Here is a 23959-nt window from a genome sequence, read left to right on the forward strand (position 1 = left end):
AGGAAGTGTACATACACCTTCGACAAATACATTTAAACTCAGTTTTTCACAATTCCTGACATTTAATCCTAGTAAAAATTCCCTGTCTTACAGTGAGGGGGAAAAAAGTATTTGATCCCCTGCTGATTTTGTACGTTTGCCCATTGACGAAGACATGATCAGTCTATAATTTTTTTATGGTAGATTTATTTGAACAGTGAGAGACAGAATAACAACAAAATAAATCCAGAAAAAACGCATGTCAAAAATGTTATAAATTGATTTGCATTTTAAATTAGGGAAATAAGTATTTGACCCCTCTGCAAAACATGATTTAGTGCTTGGTGGCAAAACCCTTCTTGGCAATCACAGAGGTCATACGTTTCTTGTAGTTGGCCACCAGGTTTGCACACATCTCAGGGGGGATTTTGTCCCACTCCTTTGTTGCCTTGGCCGTGTGTTTTGGGTCATTGTCATGCTTGAATACCCATCCACGACCCATTTTCAATACCCTGGCTGAGGGAAGGAGGTTCTCACCCAAGATTTGACGGTACATTGCCCCGTCCATCGTCCCTTTGATGCGGTGAAGTTGTCCTGTCCCCCTTAGCAGAAAAACACCCCCAAAGCATAATGTTTCCACCTCCATGTTTGACGGTGGGGATGGTGTTCTTGGGGTCATAGGCAGCATTCCTCCACCTCCAAACACGGCGAGTTGTGTTGATGCCAAAGAGCTCGATTTTGGTCTCATCTGACCACAACACTTTCATCCAGTTCTCCTCTGAATCATTCAGATGTTCATTGGCAAACTTCAGAAGGGCCTGTATATGTGCTTTCTTGAGCAAGGGGACCTTGCGGGCGCTGCAGGATTTCAGTCCTTCACGGCGTAGTGTGTTACCAATTGTTTTCTTGGTGACTATGGTCCCAGCTGCCTTGAAATCATTGACAAGATCCTCCCGTGTAGTTCTGGGCTGATTCCTCACCATTCTCATGATCATTGCAACTCCACGAGGTGAGATCTTGCATGGAGCCCCAGGCCGAGGGAGATTGACAGTTCTTTTGTGTTTCTTCCATTTGCGAATAATCGCACCAACTGTTGTCACCTTCTCACCAAACTGCTTGGCGATGGTCTTGTAGCCCATTCCAGCCCTGTGTAGGTCTACAATCTTGACCCTGACATCCTTGGAGAGATATTTGGTCTTGGCCATGGTGGAGAGTTTGGAATCTGATTGATTGATTGCTTCTGTGGACAGGTGTCTTTTATACAGGTAACAAACTGAGATTAGGAGCACTCCCTTTAAGAGTGTGCTCCTAATCTCAGCTCGTTACCTGTATAAAAGACACCTGGGAGCCAGAAATCTTTCTGATTGAGAGGGGGTCAAATACTTATTTCCCTCATTAAAATGCAAATCAATTTATAACATTTTTGACATGCGTTTTTCTGGATTTTTGTTGTTGTTATTCTGTCTCTCACTGTTCAAATAAACCTACCATTAAAATTATAGCCTGATCATGTCTTTGTCAGTGGGCAAACGTACAAAATCAGCAGGGGATCAAATACTTTTTTCCCTCACTTTAGGTCAGATAGGATTACCACTTTATTTTAAGAATGTGAAATATCAGAATAATAGTAGAGAGAATGATTTATTTCAGCTTTTATTTCTGTCATCACATTCCCAGTGGGTCAGAAGTTTACATACACTCAATTAGTATTTGGTAGCATTGCCTTTAAATTGTTTAACTTGGGTCAAATGTTTTGGGTAGCCTTCCACAAGCTTCCCACAATAAGTTAGGTGAATTTTGGCCCATTCCTCCTGACAGAGCTGGTGTAACTAAGTGAGGCTTGTAGGCCTCCTTGCTCGCACACGCCTTTTCAGTTCTGCCCACACATTTTCTATATGATTGAGGTCAGGGCTTTGTGATGGCCACGGCAATTCCTTGACTTTGTTGTCCTTAAGCCATTTTGCCACAACTTTGGAAGTATGCTTGGGGGTCATTGTCAATTTGGAAGACCCATTTGCGACCACGCTTTAACTTCCTGACTGATGTCTTGAGATGCTGCTTCAATATATCCACATCATTTTCCTTCCTCATGATGCCATCTATTTTGTGAAGTGCACCAGTCCCTCCTGCAGCAAAGCACCCCCACAGCATGATGCTGCCACCCCCGTGCTTCACGGTTGGGATGGTGTTCTTTGGCTTGCAAGCAACCCCCTTTTTCCTCCAAATATAATGATGGTCATTATGGCCAAATAGTTCTATTTTTGTTTCATCAGACCAGAGGACATTTCTCCAAAAAGTACGATCTTTGTCCCCATGTGCAGTTGCAAACCGTAGTCTGGCTTTTTTATGGCGGTTTTGGAGCAGTGGCTTCTTCCTTGCTGAGTGGCCTTTCAGGTTATGTCGATATAGGACTTGTTTTACTGTGGATATAGATACTTTTGTACCTGTTTCCTCCAGCATCTTCACAAGGTCCTCCAAACTATGCAATAACTATTTAGGGAAGAAGCAGTCAGCTGGTATTCTGTCTATAATGGAGTGGCCAGCACAGTCACCGGATCTCAACCCTATTGAGCTGTTGTGGGAACAGCTTGACCGTATGGTACGTAAGAAGTGCCCATCAAGCCAATCCAACTTGTGGGAGGTGCTTCAGGAAGCATGGGGTGAAATCTCTTCAGATTACCTAAAAAAATTGACAACTAGAATGCCAAAGGTCTGCAAGGCTGTAATTGCTGCAAATGGAGGATTCTTTGACGAAAGCAAAGTTTGAAGGACACAATTATTATTTCAATTAAAAATCATTATTTCTAACCTTGTCAATGACTACATTTCCTATTCATTTTGCTATATTTCCTATTCAAACTCATTTCATGTATGTTTTCATGGAAAACAAGGACATTTCTAAGTGACCCCAAACTTTTGAACGGTAGTATATATATATACACACACACACACACACACACACACACACACACACACACACACACACACACACACACACATATTAAACCTAACAGAGCAGCCGGTACAGTTGAACATATACACTCATTGTCTTCAGAACAGCCTGAATTCTTCGGGAAATGGAAACGTTGCTCAATTTGTATCAAGGGACGTAACGTGTGCCAGGAAAACATTCCCCACACCATTACACCACCGCCACCAGCCTGTACCGTTGACACCAGGCAGGATGGGGCCATGGACTCATGCTGCTTACACCAAATCCTGACTCTGCCATTAGCATGACGCAACAGGAACCGGGATTCGTCGGACCAGACAATGTTTTTCTACTCCTCAGTTGTCCAGTGTTGGTGATGGCGTGCCCACTGGAGCCGCTTCTTCTTGTTTTTAGCTGATAGGAGTGGAACCCGGTGTGGTTGTCTGCTGCAACAGCCCATCAGTGACAAGGACCGACGAGTTGTGCGTTCTGAGATGCCGTTCTGCACACCACTGTTGTACTGTGCCGTTGTTTTGCCTGTTTGTGGCCCGCCCGTTAGCTTGCACGATTCTTGCCATTCTCCTTCGACCTCTCATCCACGAGCTGTTTTCGTCAACAGGACTGCCGCCGACTGGAGGATTTCTGTTTGTCGCACCATTCTTGGTAAACCCTAAACACTGTTGTGCGTGAAAAGCCCAGGAGGCAGGCCGTTTCTGAGATATTGGAACCGGCGCCGCCTGGCACCGACGATCATACCAAAATCGCTTAGGTCACTAGTTTTGCCCATTCTAACATTCAATCGAATAGTCACTGAATGTCTCGAACGGGGTGGTGTACCTAATAAACTGGCCATTGAGTGCATACTAAAACTTCTAACAGAGGTGTCAGGACAGTTAAACCTATATACTATAATCTACTCATCTTTAAAATAATAGGATCTCATCAAACAGTATCAGCATTATATTTCAATACATCTAGGTTCTCAAATGAGTCTATTGCACAACGATGTTAAGTCAACTCTCCTTTACGTAAGTGTAGTGTACATATTGAGGGACAATCTTACTGTGAGTCAAGAGTTTATAGAAGTAATGTAAGGGAGTTTATTTAAGAATTAACATTGTGGCGTGCAAAACAATGGGAACGTTAGGACCCATTAAGCAAGCTGAAATCACCTCATATATAACTTTAAGTTCTGTTAAACTTGTATTTAAAAAAAAAAAGTAATTTCCCAAGTGAAGTTTCCATTTGAGAGTAAACACCCACCTTGTCTTGTTTCACCAATTCTTTCTCTTTCCTCAACGTCCCGATGATGGTGTTGAGTTCTAGAACGTCTGCGTGTTCCACCTCCATCTTTGGTTCACTCTGTTTCAAACAATCAACACAACCATAACAGCAGTGAAGAAACAACATATTTCAACACCATTGTAAATACAGTACGTGATCAGGATGCACACCTGAAGACTCTTCAGCCTCGAGATCTCCTTCTCTGCACCTTGAAAAGATGACCCCAAAAAAAGTTTGAGTTAACCTGAGCTTTTGACAAATAACTAAAACCCACTAAAGTGATGGAATCAATTCCATTTCAATTCAGTCAGTAACTGAATGGAAAATGTGAATTTCAGTTAACCCCTCACTATACTATGTGTATTTTATATTGTATTATACAGGACGCATTTGGAAAAGAGACCTAGGTCTCACAATATGTCTTCCCTGTTAACATAAAGGTTCAATTAAAAAAAAATCAATACTGAGACTGTACCTGCGAGAGCTTTCCTCAGCCCCAGTATCTCCTGGTCTAGCTGGGTCTTATTCCGGGCTTTCCCCTCCTGCTCCTGGACACGCGTCTGGAGCTCCGTGACAGACGTCTGCAGCCGAGTGTAGTTCTGCAACAGCTCAGCGTTCTCTGCCCGCGTCTCCTCTTTCTCCTGCTGCAGCGTGGCCTGTCTCCTCCCTGCCTCCTCCAGACCGGCTGTCAGCTCCTTCAGCCGCTCCTCCTGCTCCTCTGCTGCTTCCTTTAAGGTCTGGATGGTGCTCTGGAGGTCAGAGGGCACGGAGGAGTCCTGAGGAGCGTTGGCTGTGGCTGGACTAGTACCTGGAGGGTCCGGATACAGAGGGTAAACATGTAAGGGAAATCTGTGAGTCTTAGGTCAGGGTGGAGAAATCAGTCAGTTACAGTGCATTCGGGAAAGTATTCAGACCCCTTCCCTTTTTCCACATTGTGTTACGTTACAGCTTTATTATAAAATGGATTAAATTAATGTTTTTCCCTCATCAATCTACACACAATACTCCATAATGACAAAGTGAAAACAGGTTTTTAGAATTATTTGGCAAATGTGTTACAAATAAAAAACAGAAATACCTTATTTACGTAAGTATTCAGCCCCTTTGCTATGCGACTCGAAATTGAGCTCAGGTGCATCCTGTTTCCATTGATCATCCTTGAGATGTTTCTACAACAATTTAATCTATTTTAGAACAAGGCTGTAAAGTAACTAAATGTGGAAAAAGTCAAGGGGTCTGAATACTTTCTGAACGCACTGTATATGTTGTACAACAGCTGATGAGACTAACATTGTAAAAGTTTGAAAACATTTAAAATCAGTTTTATTTCCTGATAATTGCTGGTTGAAAATACAATCTGCACAGACCCTTTTAAAATCAGCAGGTTTGCATGGGCAGGAGTTTCGGCTTTCCGTGGTGACATCCCCATACGGCAGTGCTGTAGTACTCGAGTTCGGTCTCCAGACCCCATATTGAGTGTCTCTGTCTTTTCTCAGTGTAAGACACATTTTTACTGGGTCTTGACACGGACAATAAGGACTCGTAACCAGCCGAGACCAGTGGAGTAAAACATTGTTTGGTTTTATAAAACATTTTGCCAAGCCAACTCTCCACACTTGTAACCTCAAACTTTGTCACGCTCGTTGGAATATTCGGTTTATTTTATTTTTAATACATTTTTTACCCCTTTTTCTCCCCAATTTCGTGATGTCCAAATTGGTAGTTACAGTCTTGTCCCATCGCAGCAACTCCCGTACGGACTCGGGAGAGGCGAAGGTCGAGAGCCACGCGTCCTCCGAAACACGATCCTGCCAAGCTGCACTGCTTCTTGACACACTGCTCGTTTAACCGGGAAGCCGCACCAATGTGTCAGAGGAAACGCCGTAGGGCTGGCGACCGTGTCAGCGTGCAGGCGCCCGGCCCGCCACAAGGAGTCGTTAGCGCACGATGGGACAAGGACATCCCGGCCCGGCCAAACCCTCCCCTAACCCGGACGACGCTGGGCCAATTGTGCGCCGCCTCATGGGTCTCCCGGTCACGGCCGGCTGTGACGCAGCCCGGGATCGAACCCGGGTCTGTAGTGACGCCTCAAGCTCTGCAGTGCAGTGCCTTAGACCGCTGCGCCACTCGGAAGACCCCTTGTTGGCATATTCTTGCTCTTTTAGTAGGGGAGTCTGGGGGATGTCGTCTTAAGATGACTGCACTAATAACTAAGTCGTTCTCGATAAGAGTGTCTGCTAAATGACTCAAAAGTACATGTTTGAGTCACTGGCTCGCGAAGGGGAGACCGGGGATTGTAACATATCTAGTCGTTTTTATCTATTATTTAGTGATCGTTTGTAGAGTGACTATTTGCCTTCAACATTGCATTGTTTTACCATTTTAAAAAGGCTGAAGAATCCATATGTTCTCCTGAAATATTAAAGATTAATACTGCATTGGACCTTAAGGCATTCATTCCTACTGTCTCCGGTACTGTCTCCGGTACTGTCTCCGGTACTGTCTCCGGTACTGTCTCCGGTACTGTCTCCGGTACTGTCTCCGGTACTGGCTCCGGTACTGGCTCCGGTACTGTCTCCGGTACTGGCTCCGGTACTTTATTGACTATTAAGTCTTTTTTAAACCTCCCGCTTTGGGCTGGATGTGTCACTATGTGTTTTTCATACATGCAGAATTACTGTACCTCAATTAGCTACGAACTCCCTAGTTTGAAAGCGACTGTTTTCTGGAACCTGTGCGGCAACATTTCCCCTACATTTACCCCCCCACGTGGGCCAGCCCCCCTAGCAAAGTTTCAGCACACACAGTAGAGCAAGAGAGAGCGATGAAGTGGTGCTCATATCTACACATTCTGTGTGTGACGTAGAACACCATTTTCCAGGACCACTTTTGGCTCGTTGGCGCTACTTTCAGAACTACTGGCTAAAAAGTATACAAAAGTACCGGAGAATCACTAACACAGAAATACTCTTATTATGGTGACGACCTGACAAAATTACATTCATGGTCTTGAATTGGACTCGCATTGTTCTGGTCTTGACTCGGACTCGGTTTAGGTGGTCTTGAACACAACACTGCCATGCAGTAAATTGGTTAATAGACCTATAAGAAAAATAGTTCCAAACCTCTCTGCCAATAACAGCTCGTTTTCCGTTTACCTCTCCCCACTGCAGTAAGGAACTTAATTGTTAGCCGGGAAATGATTTGATACTGATATAAAAACAGCTGCATTGGGCCTTAAACTAACAGAAATATACTTCACTATACTTCCTTACATGTTTTTGAAAACGCGAAGACAGAGTAAGCTAAAGCCCATGCTTCCTCCTCCCCCCAGTCTGATCCTCCAGCTCCTCTCCTCCTCCCCCCAGTCTGATCCTCCAGCTCCTCTCCTCCTCCCCCAGTCTGTTTCTGATCCTCCAGCTCCTCTCCTCCCCCAGTCTGTTTCTGGTCCTCCAGCTCCTCTCCTCCTCCCCAGTCTGTTTCTGATCCTCCAGCTCCTCTCCCCCCCAGTCTGTTTCTGATCCTCCAGCTCCTCTCCTCCTCCCCCAGTCTGTTTCTGATCCTCCAGCTCCTCTCCTCCCCCAGTCTGTTTCTGATCCTCCAGCTCCTCTCCTCCTCCCCCAGTCTGTTTCTGATCCTCCAGCTCCTCTCCTACTCCCCCAGTCTGATCCTCCAGCTCCTCTCCTCCTCCCCAGTCTGTTTCTGATCCTCCAGCTCCTCTCCTCCTCCCCCCAGTCTGTTTCTGATCCTCCAGCTCCTCTCCTCCTCCCCCCAGTCTGTTTCTGATCCTCCAGCTCCTCTCCTCCTCCCCCAGTCTGTTTCTGATCCTCCAGCTCCTCTCCTCCTCCCCCCCAGTATGTTTCTGATCCTCCAGCTCCTCTCCTCCTCCTCCCCAGTCTGTTTCTGGTCCTCCAGCTCCTCTCCTCCTCCCCAGTCTGTTTCTGATCCTCCAGCTCCTCTCCTCCTCCCCCAGTCTGTTTCTGATCCTCCAGCTCCTCTCCTCCTCCCCCCAGTCTGTTTCTGATCCTCCAGCTCCTCTCCTCCTCCCCCAGTCTGTTTCTGATCCTCCAGCTCCTCTCCTCCTCCCCCAGTCTGTTTCTGATCCTCCAGCTCCTCTCCTCCTCCCCCAGTCTGATCCTCCAGCTCCTCTCCTCCTCCCCCCAGTCTGTTTCTGATCCTCCAGCTCCTCTCCTCCTCCCCCAGTCTGTTTCTGATCCTCCAGCTCCTCTCCTCCTCCCCCAGTCTGTTTCTGGTCCTCCAGCTCCTCTCCTCCTCCCCAGTCTGTTTCTGATCCTCCAGCTCCTCTCCTCCTCCCCCAGTCTGTTTCTGATCCTCCAGCTCCTCTCCTCCTCCCCCCAGTCTGTTTCTGATCCTCCAGCTCCTCTCCTCCTCCCCCAGTCTGTTTCTGATCCTCCAGCTCCTCTCCTCCTCCCCCAGTCTGTTTCTGATCCTCCAGCTCCTCTCCTCCTCCCCCAGTCTGATCCTCCAGCTCCTCTCCTCCTCCCCCAGTCTGTTTCTGATCCTCCAGCTCCTCTCCTCCTCCCCCCAGTCTGTTTCTGATCCTCCAGCTCCTCTCCTCCTTCCCCCAGTCTGTTTCTGATCCTCCAGCTCCTCTCCTCCTCCCCCAGTCTGTTTCTGATCCTCCAGCTCCTCTCCTCCCAGTCTGTTTCTGATCCTCCAGCTCCTCTCCTCCTCCCCCCAGTCTGTTTCTGATCCTCCTGCTCCTCTCCTCCTCCCCCAGTCTGTTTCTGATCCTCCAGCTCCTCTCCTCCTCCCCCAGTCTGATCCTCCAGCTCCTCTCCTCCTCCCCCCAGTCTGTTTCTGATCCTCCAGCTCCTCTCCTCCTCCCCCCCAGTCTGTTTCTGATCCTCCAGCTCCTCTCCGCCTCCCCCAAGTCTGTTTCTGTTCCTCCAGCTCCTCTCCTCCTCCCCCAGTCTGTTTCTGTTCCTCCAGCTCCTCTCCTCCTCCCCCCAGTCTGTTTCTGATCCTCCAGCTCCTCTCCTCCTCCCCCAGTCTGTTTCTGATCCTCCAGCTCCTCTCCTCCTCCCCCAGTCTGTTTCTGATCCTCCAGCTCCTCTCCTCCCCCCCAGTCTGTTTCTGATCCTCCAGCTCCTCTCCTCCCCCCCCAGTCTGTTTCTGATCCTCCAGCTCCTCTCCTCCCCCCCCAGTCTGTTTCTGATCCTCCAGCTCCTCTCCTCCTCCCCCCAGTCTGTTTCTGTTCCTCCAGCTCCTCTCCTCCTCCCCAAGTCTGTTTCTGATCCTCCAGCTCCTCTCCTCCTCCCCAAGTCTGTTTCTGATCCTCCAGCTCCTCTCCTCCTCCCCCAGTCTGTTTCCTGATCCTCCAGCTCCTCTCCTCCTCCCCCAGTCTGTTTCTGATCATCCAGCTCCTCTCCTCCTCCCCCCAGTCTGATCCTCCAGCTCCTCTCCTCCTCCCCCAGTCTGTTTCTGATCCTCCAGCTCCTCTCCTCCTCCCCCCAGTCTGTTTCTGATCCTCCAGCTCCTCTCCTCCCCCAGTCTGTTTCTGATCCTCCAGCTCCTCTCCTCCTCCCCCAGTCTGATCCTCCAGCTCTCTCCTCCTCCCCCCAGTCTGTTTCTGATCCTCCAGCTCCTCTCTTCCTCCCCCAGTCTGTTTCTGATCCTCCAGCTCCTCTCCTCCTCCCCCAGTCTGTTTCTGATCCTCCAGCTCCTCTCCTCCTCCCCCAGTCTGTTTCTGTTCCTCCAGCTCCTCTCCTCCTCCCCCCAGTCTGTTTCTGATCCTCCAGCTCCTCTCCTCCTCCCCCCAGTCTGTTTCTGATCCTCCAGCTCCTCCCCCAGTCTGTTTCTGATCCTCCAGCTCCTCTCCTCCTCCCCCAGTCTGATCCTCCAGCTCCTCTCCTCCTCCCCCAGTCTGTATCTGGTCATCCAGCTCCTCTCCTCCTTCCCCCAGTCTGTTTCTGTTCCTCCAGCTCCTCTCCTCCTCCCCCAGTCTGTTTCTGATCCTCCAGCTCCTCTCCTCCTCCCCCCAGTCTGATCCTCCAGCTCCTCTCCTCCTCCCCCAGTCTGTTTCTGGTCCTCCAGCTCCTCTCCTCCTCCCCCAGTCTGTTTCTGATCCTCCAGCTCCCCCCCCCCAGTCTGTTTCTGATCCTCCAGCTCCTCTCCTCCTCCCCCCAGTCTGTTTCTGATCCTCCAGCTCCTCTCCCCCAGTCTGTTTCTGATCCTCCAGCTCCGCTCCTCCTCCCCCAGTCTGTTTCTGATCCTCCAGCTCCTCTCCTCCTCCCCCAGTCTGTTTCTGGTCCTCCAGCTCCTCTCCTCCTCCCCCCAGTCTGTTTCTGATCCTCCAGCTCCTCTCCTCCTCCCCCCCAGTCTGATCCTCCAGCTCCTCTCCTCCTCCTCCCCAGTCTGTTTCTGATCCTCCAGCTCCTCTCCTCCTCCCCCAGTCTGTTTCTGATCCTCCAGCTCCTCTCCTCCTCCCCCCCAGTCTGTTTCTGATCCTCCAGCTCCTCTCCTCCTCCCCCCAGTATGTTTCTGATCCTCCAGCTCCTCTCCTCCTCCCCCCAGTCTGTTTCTGATCCTCCAGCTCCTCTCCTCCTCCCCCAGTCCGTTTCTGATCCTCCAGCTCCTCTCCTCCTCCCCAGTCTGTTTCCCTGATCCTCCAGCTCCTCTCCTCCTCCCCCCAGTCTGTTTCTGATCCTCCAGCTCCTCTCCCTCCTCCCCCCAGTCTGTTTCTGTTCCTCCAGCTCCTCTCCTCCCCCCAGTCTGTTTCTGATCCTCCAGCTCCTCTCCTCCCCCAGTCTGTTTCTGATCCTCCAGCTCCTCTCCTCCTCCCCCCAGTCTGTTTCTGATCCTCAGCTCCTCTCCTCCCCCCAGTCTGTTTCTGATCCTCCAGCTCCTCTCCTCCTCCCCCAGTCTGTTTCCTGATCCTCCAGCTCCTCTCCTCCTCCCCCAGTCTGTTTCTGATCCTCCAGCTCCTCTCCCCAGTCTGTTTCTGATCCTCCAGCCCCTCTCCCCCCCCCCCCCAGTCTGTTTCTGATCCTCCAGCTCCTCTCCTCCTCCCCCCAGTCTGTTTCTGATCCTCCAGCTCCTCTCCTCCTCCCCCAGTCTGTTTCTGATCCTCCAGCTCCTCTCCTCCTCCCCCAGTCTGTTTCTGATCCTCCAGCTCCTCTCCTCCCCCCCAGTCTGCTCTCTCCTCCCTCCTCCCCAGTCTGTTTCTGATCCTCCAGCTCCTCTCCTCCTCCCCCCAGTCTGTTTCTGATCCTCCAGCTCCTCTCCTCCTCCCCCAGTCTGTTTCTGTTCCTCCAGCTCCCTTCCCCCCAGTCTGTTTCTGATCCTCCAGCTCCTCTCCTCCCCCAGTCTGTTTCTGATCCTCCAGCTCCTCTCCTCCTCCCCCCAGTCTGTTTCTGATCCTCCAGCTCCTCCTCTCCTCCCCCCAGTCTGTTTCTGATCCTCCAGCTCCTCTCCTCCCTCCCCCCAGTCTGTTTCTGATCCTCCAGCTCCTCTCCTCCTCCCCCAGTCTGTTTCTGATCCTCCAGCTCCTCTCCCCCAGTCTGTTTCTGATCCTCCAGCTCCTCTCCTCCCCCCCCAGTCTGTTTCTGATCCTCCAGCTCCTCTCCTCCTCCCCCAGTCTGTTTCTGATCCTCCAGCTCCTCTCCTCCTCCCCCCCAGTCTGTTTCTGATCCTCCAGCTCCTCTCCTCCTCCCCCCAGTCTGTTTCTGATCCTCCAGCTCCTCTCCTCCTCCCCCAGTCTGTTTCTGATCCTCCAGCTCCTCTCCTCCTCCCCCCAGTCTGTTTCTGATCCTCCAGCTCCTCTCCTCCTCCCCCCCAGTCTGATCCTCCAGCTCCTCTCCTCCTCCCCCCAGTATGTTTCTGATCCTCCAGCTCCTCTCCTCCTCCCCCCAGGTCTGATCCTCCAGCTCCTCTCCTCCTCCCCCCCAGTCTGTTTCTGATCCTCCAGCTCCTCTCCTCCTCCCCCAGTCTGTTTCTGATCCTCCAGCTCCTCTCCTCCTCCCCCCAGTCTGTTTCTGATCCTCCAGCTCCTCTCCTCCTCCCCCAGTCTGTTTCTGATCCTCCAGCTCCTCTCCTCCTCCCCCCAGTCTGTTTCTGATCCTCCAGCTCCTCTCCTCCTCCCCCCAGTCTGATCCTCCAGCTCCTCTCCTCCTCCCCCCAGTCTGTTTCTGATCCTCCAGCTCCTCTCCTCCTCCCCAGTCTGTTTCTGATCCTCCAGCTCCTCTCCTCCTCCCCAGTCTGTTTCCTGATCCTCCAGCTCCTCTCCTCCTCCCCCAGTCTGTTTCTGATCCTCCAGCTCCTCTCCTCCTCCCCCCAGTCTGTTTCTGATCCTCCAGCTCCTCTCCTCCTCCCCCAGTCTGTTTCTGATCCTCCAGCTCCTCTCCTCCCCCCAGTCTGTTTCTGATCCTCCAGCTCCTCTCCTCCTCCCCCCAGCTGATCCTCCAGCTCCTCTCCTCCTCCCCCCAGTCTGTTTCTGATCCTCCAGCTCCTCTCCTCCTCCCCCAGTCTGTTTCTGATCCTCCAGCTCCTCTCCTCCTCCCCCCAGTCTGTTTCTGATCCTCCAGCTCCTCTCCTCTCCCCCCAGTCTGTTTCTGATCCTCCAGCTCCTCTCCTCCTCCCCCAGTCTGTTTCTGATCCTCCAGCTCCTCTCTCCCCCAGTCTGTTTCTGATCCTCCAGCTCCTCTCCTCCTCCCCCAGTCTGTTTCTGATCCTCCAGCTCCTCTCCTCCTCCCCCAGTCTGTTTCTGATCCTCCAGCTCCTCTCCTCCTCCCCCCAGTCTGTTTCTGATCCTCCAGCTCCTCTCCTACTCCCCCCCAGTCTGTTTCTGTTCCTCCAGCTCCTCCTCCCCCCAGTCTGATCCTCCAGCTCCTCTCCTCCTCCCCCCAGTCTGATCCTCCAGCTCCTCTCCTCCTCCCCCCCAGTCTGTTTCTGATCCTCCAGCTCCTCTCCTCCTCCCCCAGTCTGTTTCTGATCCTCCAGCTCCTCTCCTCCCTCCCCCAGTCTGTTTCTGATCCTCCAGCTCCTCTCCTCCTCCCCAGTCTGTTTCTGATCCTCCAGCTCCTCTCCTCCTCCCCCCAGTCTGTTTCTGATCCTCCAGCTCCTCTCCTCCCCCCAGTCTGATCCTCAGCTCCTCTCCTCCTCCTCCCCAGTCTGTTTCTGATCCTCCAGCTCCTCTCCTCCTCCCCCAGTCTGTTTCTGATCCTCCAGCTCCTCTCCTCCTCCCCCCAGTCTGTTTCTGATCCTCCAGCTCCTCTCCTCCTCCCCCCAGTCTGTTTCTGATCCTCCAGCTCCTCTCCTCCTCCCCCAGTCTGTTTCTGATCCTCCAGCTCCTCTCCTCCTCCCCCCAGTCTGTTTCTGATCCTCCAGCTCCTCTCCTCCTCCCCCAGTCTGTTTCTGATCCTCCAGCTCCTCTCCTCCTTCCCCCAGTCTGTTTCTGATCCTCCAGCTCCTCTCCTCCTCCCCCCAGTCTGTTTCTGATCCTCCAGCTCCTCTCCTCCTCCCCCAGTCTGTTTCTGATCCTCCAGCTCCTCTCCTCCTCCCCCCAGTCTGTTTCTGATCCTCCAGCTCCTCTCCTCCTCCCCCAGTCTGTTTCTGATCCTCAGCTCCTCTCCTCCTCCCCCCAGTCTGATCCTCCAGCTCCTCTCCTCCCTCCCCCAGTATGTTTCTGATCTCCAGCTCCTCTCCTCTCCCCAGTCTGTTTCTGATCCTCCAGCTCTCTCCTCCTCCCCCAGTCTGTTTCTGATCCTCCAGCTCCTCTCCTCCTTCCCCCAGTCTGTTTCTGATCCTCCAGCTCCTCTCCTCCTCCCCCAGTCTGATCCTCCAGCTCCTCTCCTCCTCCCCCAGTCTGTTTCTGATCCTCCAGCTCCTCTCCTCCTCCCCCCAGTCTGTTTCTGATCCTCCAGCTCCTCTCCTCCTCCCCAGTCTGTTTCTGATCCTCCAGCTCCTCTCCTCCTCACCCCCCAGTCTGTTTCTGATCCTCCAGCTCCTCTCCTCCCCCCAGTCTGTTTCTGATCCTCCAGCTCCTCTCCCTCCCAGTCTGTTTCTGATCCTCCAGCTCCTCTCCTCCTCCCCCAGTCTGTTTCTGATCCTCCAGCTCCTCTCCTCCTCCCCAGTCTGATCCTCCAGCTCCTCTCCTCCTCCCCCCCAGTCTGTTTCTGATCCTCCAGCTCCTCTCCTCCTCCCCCCAGTCTGTTTCTGATCCTCCAGCTCCTCTCCTCCTCCCCCAGTCTGTTTCTGATCCTCCAGCTCCTCTCTCCTCCCCCAGTCTGTTTCTGATCCTCCAGCTCCTCTCCTCCTCCCCCAGTCTGTTTCTGATCCTCCAGCTCCTCTCCTCCCCCAGTCTGTTTCTGATCCTCCAGCTCCTCTCCTCCTCCCCCAGTCTGTTTCTGATCCTCCAGCTCCTCTCCTCCTTCCCCCAGTCTGTTTCTGATCCTCCAGCTCCTCTCCTTCCCCCAGTCTGTTTCTGATCCTCCAGCTCCTCTCCTCCCCCCAGTCTGTTCTGATCCTCCAGCTCTCTCCCCCAGTCTGTTTCTGATCCTCCAGCTCCTCTCCTCCTCCCCCAGTCTGTTTCTGATCCTCCAGCTCCTCTCCCCCCCCCCCAGTCTGTTTCTGATCCTCCAGCTCCTCTCCTCCTCCCCCCAGTCTGTTTCTGATCCTCCAGCTCCTCTCCTCCTCCCCCAGTCTGATCCTCCAGTCCTCCTCCCCCCAGTCTGTTCTGATCCTCCAGCTCCTCTCCTCCTCCCCCCAGTCTGTTTCTGATCCTCCAGCTCCTCTCCTCCTTCCCCCAGTCTGTTTCTGATCCTCCAGCTCCTCTCCTCCTTCCCCCAGTCTGTTTCTGATCCTCCAGCTCCTCTCCCCCCCCCCCCAGTCTGATCCTCCAGCTCCTCTCCTCCTCCCCCCCAGTCTGTTTCTGATCCTCCAGCTCCTCTCCTCCTCCCCCCCAGTCTGTTTCTGATCCTCCAGCTCCTCTCCTCCCCCCCCCAGTCTGTTTCTGATCCTCCAGCTCCTCTCCTCCTCCCCCCAGTCTGTTTCTGATCCTCCAGCTCCTCTCCTCCTCCCCCCAGTCTGTTTCTGATCCTCCAGCTCCTCTCCTACTCCCCCCAGTCTGTTTCTGATCCTCCAGCTCTTCTCCTCCTCCCCCAGTTCTGATCCTCCAGCTCCTCTCCTCTCTCCCCAGTCTGATCCTCCAGCTCCTCTCCTCCTCCCCCAGTCTGTTTCTGATCCTCCAGCTCCTCTCCTCCTCCCCAGTCTGTTTCTGATCCTCCAGCTCCTCTCCTCCTCCCCCCAGTCTGTTTCCTGATCCTCCAGCTCCTCTCCTCCTCCCCCCAGTCTGTTTCTGATCCTCCAGCTCCTCTCCTCCTCCCCCCCAGTCTGATCCTCCAGCTCCCTCTCCTCCTCCCCCCCAGTCTGTTTCTGATCCTCCAGCTCCTCTCCTCCTCCCCCAGTCTGTTTCTGATCCTCCAGCTCCTCTCCTCCTCCCCAGTCTGTTTCTGATCCTCCAGCTCCTCTCCTCCCCCAGTCTGTTTCTGATCCTCCAGCTCCTCTCTCCTCCCCCAGTCTGTTTCTGATCCTCCAGCTCCTCTCCTTCCCCCAGTCTGTTTCTGATCCTCCAGCTCCTCTCCTCCTCCCCCCAGTCTGTTTCTGATCCTCCAGCTCCTCTCCTCCTCCCCCCAGTCTGTTTCTGATCCTCCAGCTCCTCTCCTCCTCCCCCAGTCTGTTTCTGATCCTCCAGCTCCTCTCCTCCTCCCCCAGTCTGTTTCTGATCCTCCAGCTCCTCTCCTCCTCCCCCAGTCTGTTTCTGATCCTCCAGCTCCTCTCCTCCTCCCCCAGTCTGTTTCTGATCCTCCAGCTCCTCTCCTCCTCCCCCAGTCTGATCCTCCAGCTCCTCTCCTCCTCCCCCCAGTCTGTTTCTGATCCTCCAGCTCCTCTCCTCCTCCCCCAGTCTGTTTCTGATCCTCCAGCTCCTCTCCTCCTCCCCCAGTCTGTTTCTGATCCTCCAGCTCCTCTCCTCCTCCCCCAGTCTGTTTCTGATCCTCCAGCTCCTCTCCTCCTCCCCCAGTCTGTTTCTGATCCTCCAGCTCCTCTCCTCCTCCCCCAGTCTGTTTCTGATCCTCCAGCTCCTCTCCTCCTCCCCCCAGTCTGTTTCTGATCCTCCAGCTCCTCTCCTCCTCCCCCCAGTCTGTTTCTGATCCTCCAGCTCCTCTCCTCCTCCCCCCAGTCTGTTTCTGATCCTCCAGCTCCTCTCCTCCCCCAGTCTGTCTGATCCTCCAGCTCCTCTCCTCCTCCCCCCAGTCTGTTTCTGATCCTCCAGCTCCTCTCCTCCTCCCCCCAGTCTGTTTCTGATCCTCCAGCTCCTCTCCTCCTCCCCCCCAGTCTGTTTCTGATCCTCCAGCTCCTCTCCTCCCCCCCCAGTCTGTTTCTGATCCTCCAGCTCCTCTCCTCCCCCCAGTCTGTTTCTGATCCTCCAGCTCCTCTCCTCCTCCCCCAGTCTGTTTCTGATCCTCCAGCTCCTCTCTCCTCCCCCCAGTCTGTTTCTGATCCTCCAGCTCCTCTCCTCCCCCCCAGTCTGTTTCTGATCCTCCAGCTCCTCTCCTCCCCCCCCAGTCTGTTTCTGATCCTCCAGCTCCTCTCCTTCCCCCAGTCTGTTTCTGATCCTCCAGCTCCTCTCCTCCTCCCCCAGTCTGTTTCTGATCCTCCAGCTCCTCTCCTCCTCCCCCAGTCTGTTTCTGATCCTCCAGCTCCTCTCCTCCTCCCCCAGTCTGTTTCTGATCCTCCAGCTCCTCTCCTCCTCCCCCCAGTCTGTTTCTGATCCTCCAGCTCCTCTCCTCCTCCCCCCAGTCTGTTTCTGATCCTCCAGCTCCTCTCCTCCTCCCCCCAGTCTGTTTCTGATCCTCCAGCTCCTCTCCTCCCCCCAGTCTGTTTCTGATCCTCCAGCTCCTCTCCTCCTCCCCCAGTCTGTTTCTGATCCTCCAGCTCCTCTCCTCCTCCCCCCAGTCTGTTTCTGTTCCTCCAGCTCCTCTCCTCCTCCCCCAGTCTGATCCTCCAGCTCCTCTCCTCCTCCCCCCAGTCTGTTTCTGATCCTCCAGCTCCTCTCCTCCTCCCCCAGTCTGTTTCTGATCCTCCAGCTCCTCTCCTCCTCCCCCCAGTCTGTTTCTGATCCTCCAGCTCCTCTCCTCCTCCCCCCCAGTCTGTTTCTGATCCTCCAGCTCCTCTCCTCCTCCCCCCAGTCTGATCCTCCAGCTCCTCTCCTCCTCCCCCCCAGTCTGTTTCTGATCCTCCAGCTCCTCTCCTCCTCCCCCAGTCTGTTTCTGATCCTCCAGCTCCTCTCCTCCCCCCCAGTCTGTTTCTGATCCTCCAGCTCCTCTCCTCCTCCCCCAGTCTGTTTCTGATCCTCCAGCTCCTCTCCTCCTCCCCCAGTCTGTTTCTGATCCTCCAGCTCCTCTCCCCAGTCTGTTTCTGATCCTCCAGCTCCTCTCCTCCTCCCCCCAGTCTGTTTCTGATCCTCCAGCTCCTCTCCTCCCCCCAGTCTGTTTCTGTTCCTCCAGCTCCTCTCCTCCTCCCCCAGTCTGATCCTCCAGCTCCTCTCCTCCTCCCCCCAGTCTGTTTCTGATCCTCCAGCTCCTCTCCTCCTCCCCCCAGTCTGTTTCTGATCCTCCAGCTCCTCTCCTCCTCCCCCAGTCTGTTTCTGATCCTCCAGCTCCTCTCCTCCTCCCCCAGTCTGTTTCTGATCCTCCAGCTCCTCTCCTCCTCCCCCAGTCTGTTTCCCCAGTCTGATCCTCCAGCTCCTTCCTCCTCCTCCCCCAGTCTGTTTCTGATCCTCCAGCTCCTCTCCTCCTCCCCCCAGTCTGTTTCTGATCCTCCAGCTCCTCTCCTCCTCCCCCAGTCTGTTTCTGATCCTCCAGCTCCTCTCCTCCTCCCCCAGTCTGTTTCTGATCCTCCAGCTCCTCTCCTCCTCCCCCCAGTCTGTTTCTGATCCTCCAGCTCCTCTCCTCCTCCCCCCAGTCTGTTTCTGATCCTCCAGCTCCTCTCCTCCCCCAGTCTGTTTCTGATCCTCCAGCTCCTCTCCTCCCCCAGTCTGTTTCTGATCCTCCAGCTCCTCTCCTCCTCCCCCCAGTCTGTTTCTGATCCTCCAGCTCCTCTCCTCCTCCCCCCAGTCTGTTTCTGATCCTCCAGCTCCTCTCCTCCCCCCCAGTCTGTTTCTGATCCTCCAGCTCCTCTCCCCCCCCAGTCTGTTTCTGATCCTCCAGCTCCTCTCTCCTCCCCCCAGTCTGTTTCTGATCCTCCAGCTCCTCTCCTCCTCCCCCAGTCTGTTTCTGATCCTCCAGCTCCTCTCCTCCTCCCCCAGTCTGTTTCTGATCCTCCAGCTCCTCTCCTCCTCCCCCCAGTCGTTTCTGATCCTCCAGCTCCTCTCCTCCTCCCCCAGTCTGATCCTCCAGCTCCTCTCCCCCCAGTCTGTTTCTGATCCTCCAGCTCCTCTCTCTCCCCCCAGTCTGTTTCTGATCCTCCAGCTCCTCTCCTCCCCCCAGTCTGTTTCTGATCCTCAAGCTCCTCCTCCTCCCCCAGTCTGATCCTCCAGCTCCTCTCCTCCTCCCCCAGTCTGATCCTCCAGCTCCTCTCCTCCTCCCCCAGTCTGTTTCTGATCCTCCAGCTCCTCTCCTCCTTCCCCCAGTCTGTTTCTGATCCTCCAGCTCCTCTCCTCCTCCCCCAGTCTGTTTCTGATCCTCCAGCTCCTCTCCTCCCCCAGTCTGTTTCTGATCCTCCAGCTCCTCTCCTCCTCCCCCAGTCTGTTTCTGATCCTCCAGCTCCTCTCCTCCTCCCCCCCAGTCTGATCCTCCAGCTCCTCTCCTCCTCCTCCCCAGTCTGTTTCTGATCCTCCAGCTCCTCTCCTCTCCCCCAGTCTGTTTCTGATCCTCCAGCTCTCCCCCCAGTCTGTTTCTGATCCTCCAGCTCCTCTCCTCCTCCCCCCAGTCTGTTTCTGATCCTCCAGCTCCTCTCCTCCTCCCCCAGTCTGTTTCTGATCCTCCAGCTCCTCTCCTCCTCCCCCAGTCTGATCCTCCAGCTCCTCTCCTCCTCCCCCTAGTCTGTTTCTGATCCTCCAGCTCCTCTCCTCCTCCCCCAGTCTGATCCTCCAGCTCCTCTCCTCCTCCCCCAGTCTGTTTCTGATCCTCCAGCTCCTCTCCTCCTCCCCCAGTCTGTCCTCCAGCTCCTCTCCTCCTCCCCCAGTCTGTTTCTGTTCCTCCAGCTCCTCTCCTCCTCCCCCAGTCTGATCCTCCAGCTCCTCTCCTCCTCCCCCAGTCTGTTTCTGATCCTCCAGCTCCTCTCCTCCTCCCCCAGTCTGTTTCTGATCCTCCAGCTCCTCTCCTCCTCCCCCAGTCTGTTTCTGATCCTCCAGCTCCTCTCCTCCTCCCCCAGTCTGTTTCTGATCCTCCAGCTCCTCTCCTCCTCCCCCAGTCTGATCCTCCAGCTCCTCTCCTCCTCCCCCAGTCTGTTTCTGATCCTCCAGCTCCTCTCCTCCTCCCCCCAGTCTGTTTCTGATCCTCCAGCTCCTCTCCTCCTACCCCCAGTCTGTTTCTGATCCTCCAGCTCCTCTCCTCCCCCCAGTCTGTTTCTGATCCTCCAGCTCCTCTCCTCCTCCCCCCAGTCTGTTTCTGATCCTCCAGCTCCTCTCCTCCTCCCCCAGTCTGATCCTCCAGCTCCTCTCCTCCTCCCCCAGTCTGTTTCCTGATCCTCCAGCTCCTCTCCTCCTCCCCCAGTCTGTTTCTGATCCTCCAGCTCCTCTCCTCCTCCCCCCAGTCTGTTTCTGATCCTCCAGCTCCTCTCCTCCTCCCCCAGTCTGTTTCTGATCCTCCAGCTCCTCTCCTCCTCCCCCCAGTCTGTTTCTGATCCTCCAGCTCCTCTCCTCCTCCCCAGTCTGTTTCTGATCCTCCAGCTCCTCTCCTCCTCCCCCAGTCTGTTTCTGATCCTCCAGCTCCTCTCCTCCTCCCCCAGTCTGTTTCTGATCCTCCAGCTCCTCTCCTCCTCCCCCCAGTCTGTTTCTGATCCTCCAGCTCCTCTCCTCCTCCCCCAGGTCTGATCCTCCAGCTCCTCTCCTCCTCCCCCCAGTCTGTTTCTGATCCTCCAGCTCCTCTCCTCCTCCCCCAGTCTGTTTCTGATCCTCCAGCTCCTCTCCTCCCCCCCCAGTCTGTTTCTGATCCTCCAGCTCCTCTCCTCCTCCCCCAGTCTGTTCTGATCCTCCAGCTCCTCTCCTCCTCCCCCCAGTCTGTCTGATCCTCCAGCTCCTCTCCTCCTCCCCAGTCTGTTTCTGATCCTCCAGCTCCTCTCCTCCTCCCCCCAGTCTGTTTCTGATCCTCCAGCTCCTCTCCTCCTCCCCCAGTCTGTTTCTGATCCTCCAGCCTCCTCCTCCTCCCCCAGTCTGTTTCTGATCCTCCAGCTCCTCTCCTCCCCCCAGTCTGTTTCTGATCCTCCAGCTCCTCTCCTCCCCAGTCTGTTTCTGATCCTCCAGCTCCTCTCCTCCCCCAGTCTGATCCTCCAGCTCCTCTCCTCCTCCCCCCAGTCTGATCCTCCAGCTCCTCTCCTCCTCCCCCAGTCTGTTTCTGATCCTCCAGCTCCTCTCCTCCTCCCCCAGTCTGTTTCTGATCCTCCAGCTCCTCTCCTCCTCCCCCAGTCTGTTTCTGATCCTCCAGCTCCTTCTCCTCCCCCAGTCTGTTTCTGATCCTCCAGCTCCTCTCCTCCTCCCCCCAGTCTGTTTCCTGATCCTCCAGCTCCTCTCCTCCTCCCCCCAGTCTGTTTCTGATCCTCCAGCTCCTCTCCTCCTCTCCCCCAGTCTGTTTCTGATCCTCCAGCTCCTCTCCTCCTCCCCAGTCTGATCCTCCAGCTCCTCTCCTCCCCCCCAGTCTGTTTCTGATCCTCCAGCTCCTCTCCTCCTCCCCCAGTCTGATCCTCCAGCTCCTCTCCTCCTCCCCCCAGTCTGTTTCTGTTCCTCCAGCTCCTCTCCTCCTCCCCAGTCTGATCCTCCAGCTCCTCTCCTCCTCCCCCAGTCTGTTTCTGATCCTCCAGCTCCTCTCCTCCTCCCCCCAGTCTGTTTCTGATCCTCCAGCTCCTCTCCTCCTCCCCCAGTCTGTTTCTGATCCTCCAGCTCCTCTCCTCCTCCCCCAGTCTGATCCTCCAGCTCCTCTCCTCCTCCCCCAGTCTGATCCTCCAGCTCCTCTCCTCCTCCCCCCAGTCTGTTTCTGTTCCTCCAGCTCCTCTCCTCCTCCCCCAGTCTGATCCTCCAGCTCCTCTCCTCCTCCCCCAGTCTGTTTCTGTTCCTCCAGCTCCTCTCCTCCTCCCCCAGTCTGATCCTCCAGCTCCTCTCCTCCTCCCCCAGTCTGTTTCTGATCCTCCAGCTCCTCTCCTCCTCCCCCCAGTCTGTTTCTGATCCTCCAGCTCCTCTCCTCCTCCCCCCAGTCTGTTTCTGATCCTCCAGCTCCTCTCCTCCTCCCCCAGTCTGTTTCTGATCCTCCAGCTCCTCTCCTCCTCCCCCAGTCTGATCCTCCAGCTCCTCTCCTCCTCCCCCCAGTCTGTTTCTGATCCTCCAGCTCCTCTCCTCCTCCCCCAGTCTGTTTCTGATCCTCCAGCTCCTCTCCTCCTACCCCCAGTCTGTTTCTGATCCTCCAGCTCCTTCTCTCCCCCAGTCTGTTTCTGATCCTCCAGCTCCTCTCCTCCTCCCCCCAGTCTGTTTCTGATCCTCCAGCTCCTCTCCTCCTCCCCCAGTCTGATCCTCCAGCTCTCTCTCCTCCTCCTCCCCAGTCTGTTTCTGATCCTCCAGCTCCTCTTCTCCTCCCCCAGTCTGTTTCTGATCCTCCAGCTCCTCTCCTCCTCCCCCAGTCTGTTTCCTGATCCTCCAGCTCCTCTCCTCCTCCCCCAGTCTGTTTCCTGATCCTCCAGCTCCTCTCCTCCTCCCCCCAGTATGTTTCTGATCCTCCAGCTCCTCTCCTCCTCCCCAGTCTGTTTCTGATCCTCCAGCTCCTCTCCTCCTCCCCCCAGTCTGTTTCTGATCCTCCAGCTCCTCTCTCCTCCCCAGTCTGTTTCTGATCCTCCAGCTCCTCCTCCTCCCCCAGTCTGTTTCTGATCCTCCAGCTCCTCTCCTCCTCCCCCCAGTCTGATCCTCCAGCTCCTCTCCTCCTCCCCCAGTCTGTTTCTGATCCTCCAGCTCCTCTCCTCCTCCCCCCAGTCTGTTTCTGATCCTCCAGCTCCTCTCCTCCTCCCCCCAGTCTGTTTCTGATCCTCCAGCTCCTCTCCTCCTCCCCCCAGTCTGTTTCTGATCCTCCAGCTCCTCTCCTCCTCCCCCCAGTCTGTTTCTGATCCTCCAGCTCCTCTCCTCCTCCCCCAGTCTGTTTCTGATCCTCCAGCTCCTCTCCTCCCCCAGTCTGTTTCTGATCCTCCAGCTCCTCTCCTCCCCCAGTCTGTTTCTGATCCTCCAGCTCCTCTCCCCCCAGTCTGTTTCTGATCCTCCAGCTCCTCTCCTCCTCCCCCAGTCTGTTTCTGATCCTCCAGCTCCTCTCCTCCTCCCCCAGTCTGTTTCTGATCCTCCAGCTCCTCTCCTCCCCCCAGTCTGTTTCTGATCCTCCAGCTCCTCTCCTCCTCCCCCAGTCTGTTGTTGATCCTCCAGCTCCTCTCCTCCTCCCCCCAGTCTGTTTCTGATCCTCCAGCTCCTCTCCTCCTCCCCCAGTCTGTTTCTGATCCTCCAGCTCCTCTCCCCCAGTCTGTTTCTGATCCTCCAGCTCCTCTCTCCCCCAGTCTGTTTCTGATCCTCCAGCTCCTCTCCCCCAGTCTGTTTCTGATCCTCCAGCTCCTCTCCTCCCCCAGTCTGTTTCTGATCCTCCAGCTCCTCTCCTCCTCCCCCCAATCTGATCCTCCAGCTCCTCTCCTCCTCCCCCCAGTCTGTTTCTGATCCTCCAGCTCCTCTCCTCCTCCCCCAGTCTGTTTCTGATCCTCCAGCTCCTCTCCTCCTCCCCCCAGTCTGTTTCTGATCCTCCAGCTCCTCTCCTCCCCCAGTCTGTTTCTGATCCTCCAGCTCCTCTCCTCCTCCCCCCAGTCTGTTTCTGATCCTCCAGCTCCTCTCCTCCTCCCCCCCAGTCTGATCCTCCAGCTCCTCTCCTCCTCCTCCCCAGTCTGTTTCTGATCCTCCAGCTCCTCTCCTCCTCCCCCCAGTCTGTTTCTGATCCTCTCAGCTCCTCCCCCAGTCTGTTTCTGATCCTCCAGCTCCTCTCCTCCTCCCCCAGTCTGTTTCTGATCCTCCAGCTCCTCTCCTCCTCCCCCAGTCTGTTTCTGATCCTCCAGCTCCTCTCCTCCTCCCCCCAGTCTGTTTCTGATCCTCCAGCTCCTCTCCTCCTCCCCCAGTCTGATCCTCCAGCTCCTCTCCTCCTCCCCCCAGTCTGTTTCTGATCCTCCAGCTCCTCTCCTCCTCCCCCAGTCTGATCCTCCAGCTCCTCTCCTCCTCCCCCAGTCTGTTTCTGTTCCTCCAGCTCCTCTCCTCCTCCCCCAGTCTGTTTCTGATCCTCCAGCTCCTCTCCTCCTCCCCCAGTCTGTTTCTGATCCTCCAGCTCCTCTCCTCCTCCCCCAGTCTGTTTCTGATCCTCCAGCTCCTCTCCTCCTCCCCCAGTCTGATCCTCCAGCTCCTCTCCTCCTCCCCCCAGTCTGTTTCTGATCCTCCAGCTCCTCTCCTCCTCCCCCAGTCTGATCCTCCAGCTCCTCTCCTCCTCCCCAGTCTGTTTCTGATCCTCCAGCTCCTCTCCTCCTCCC

At 54.9% G+C, this 23959-nt stretch overlaps 1 protein-coding gene across 1 annotated transcript in view; it reads right to left on the reverse strand.

Annotated features, from left to right (window-relative positions):
* The window catches only part of trip11 (thyroid hormone receptor interactor 11), a 79263-nt gene that overhangs the window by 42479 nt on the left and 12825 nt on the right, over window positions 1–23959 (reverse strand). The window contains exons 7-9 of the mRNA XM_041854489.2: window positions 4671–5003; window positions 4366–4403; window positions 4175–4273 (exon numbers count right to left, since the gene is read on the reverse strand). Coding sequence (XP_041710423.2) covers window positions 4175–4273; window positions 4366–4403; window positions 4671–5003 — 470 coding nt within the window. The remainder of the gene's footprint in view (window positions 1–4174; window positions 4274–4365; window positions 4404–4670; window positions 5004–23959) is intronic.

Source organism: Coregonus clupeaformis, chromosome 29 (assembly GCF_020615455.1).
Source record: "Coregonus clupeaformis isolate EN_2021a chromosome 29, ASM2061545v1, whole genome shotgun sequence".
Taxonomy (NCBI): Eukaryota; Metazoa; Chordata; class Actinopteri; order Salmoniformes; family Salmonidae; genus Coregonus; species Coregonus clupeaformis.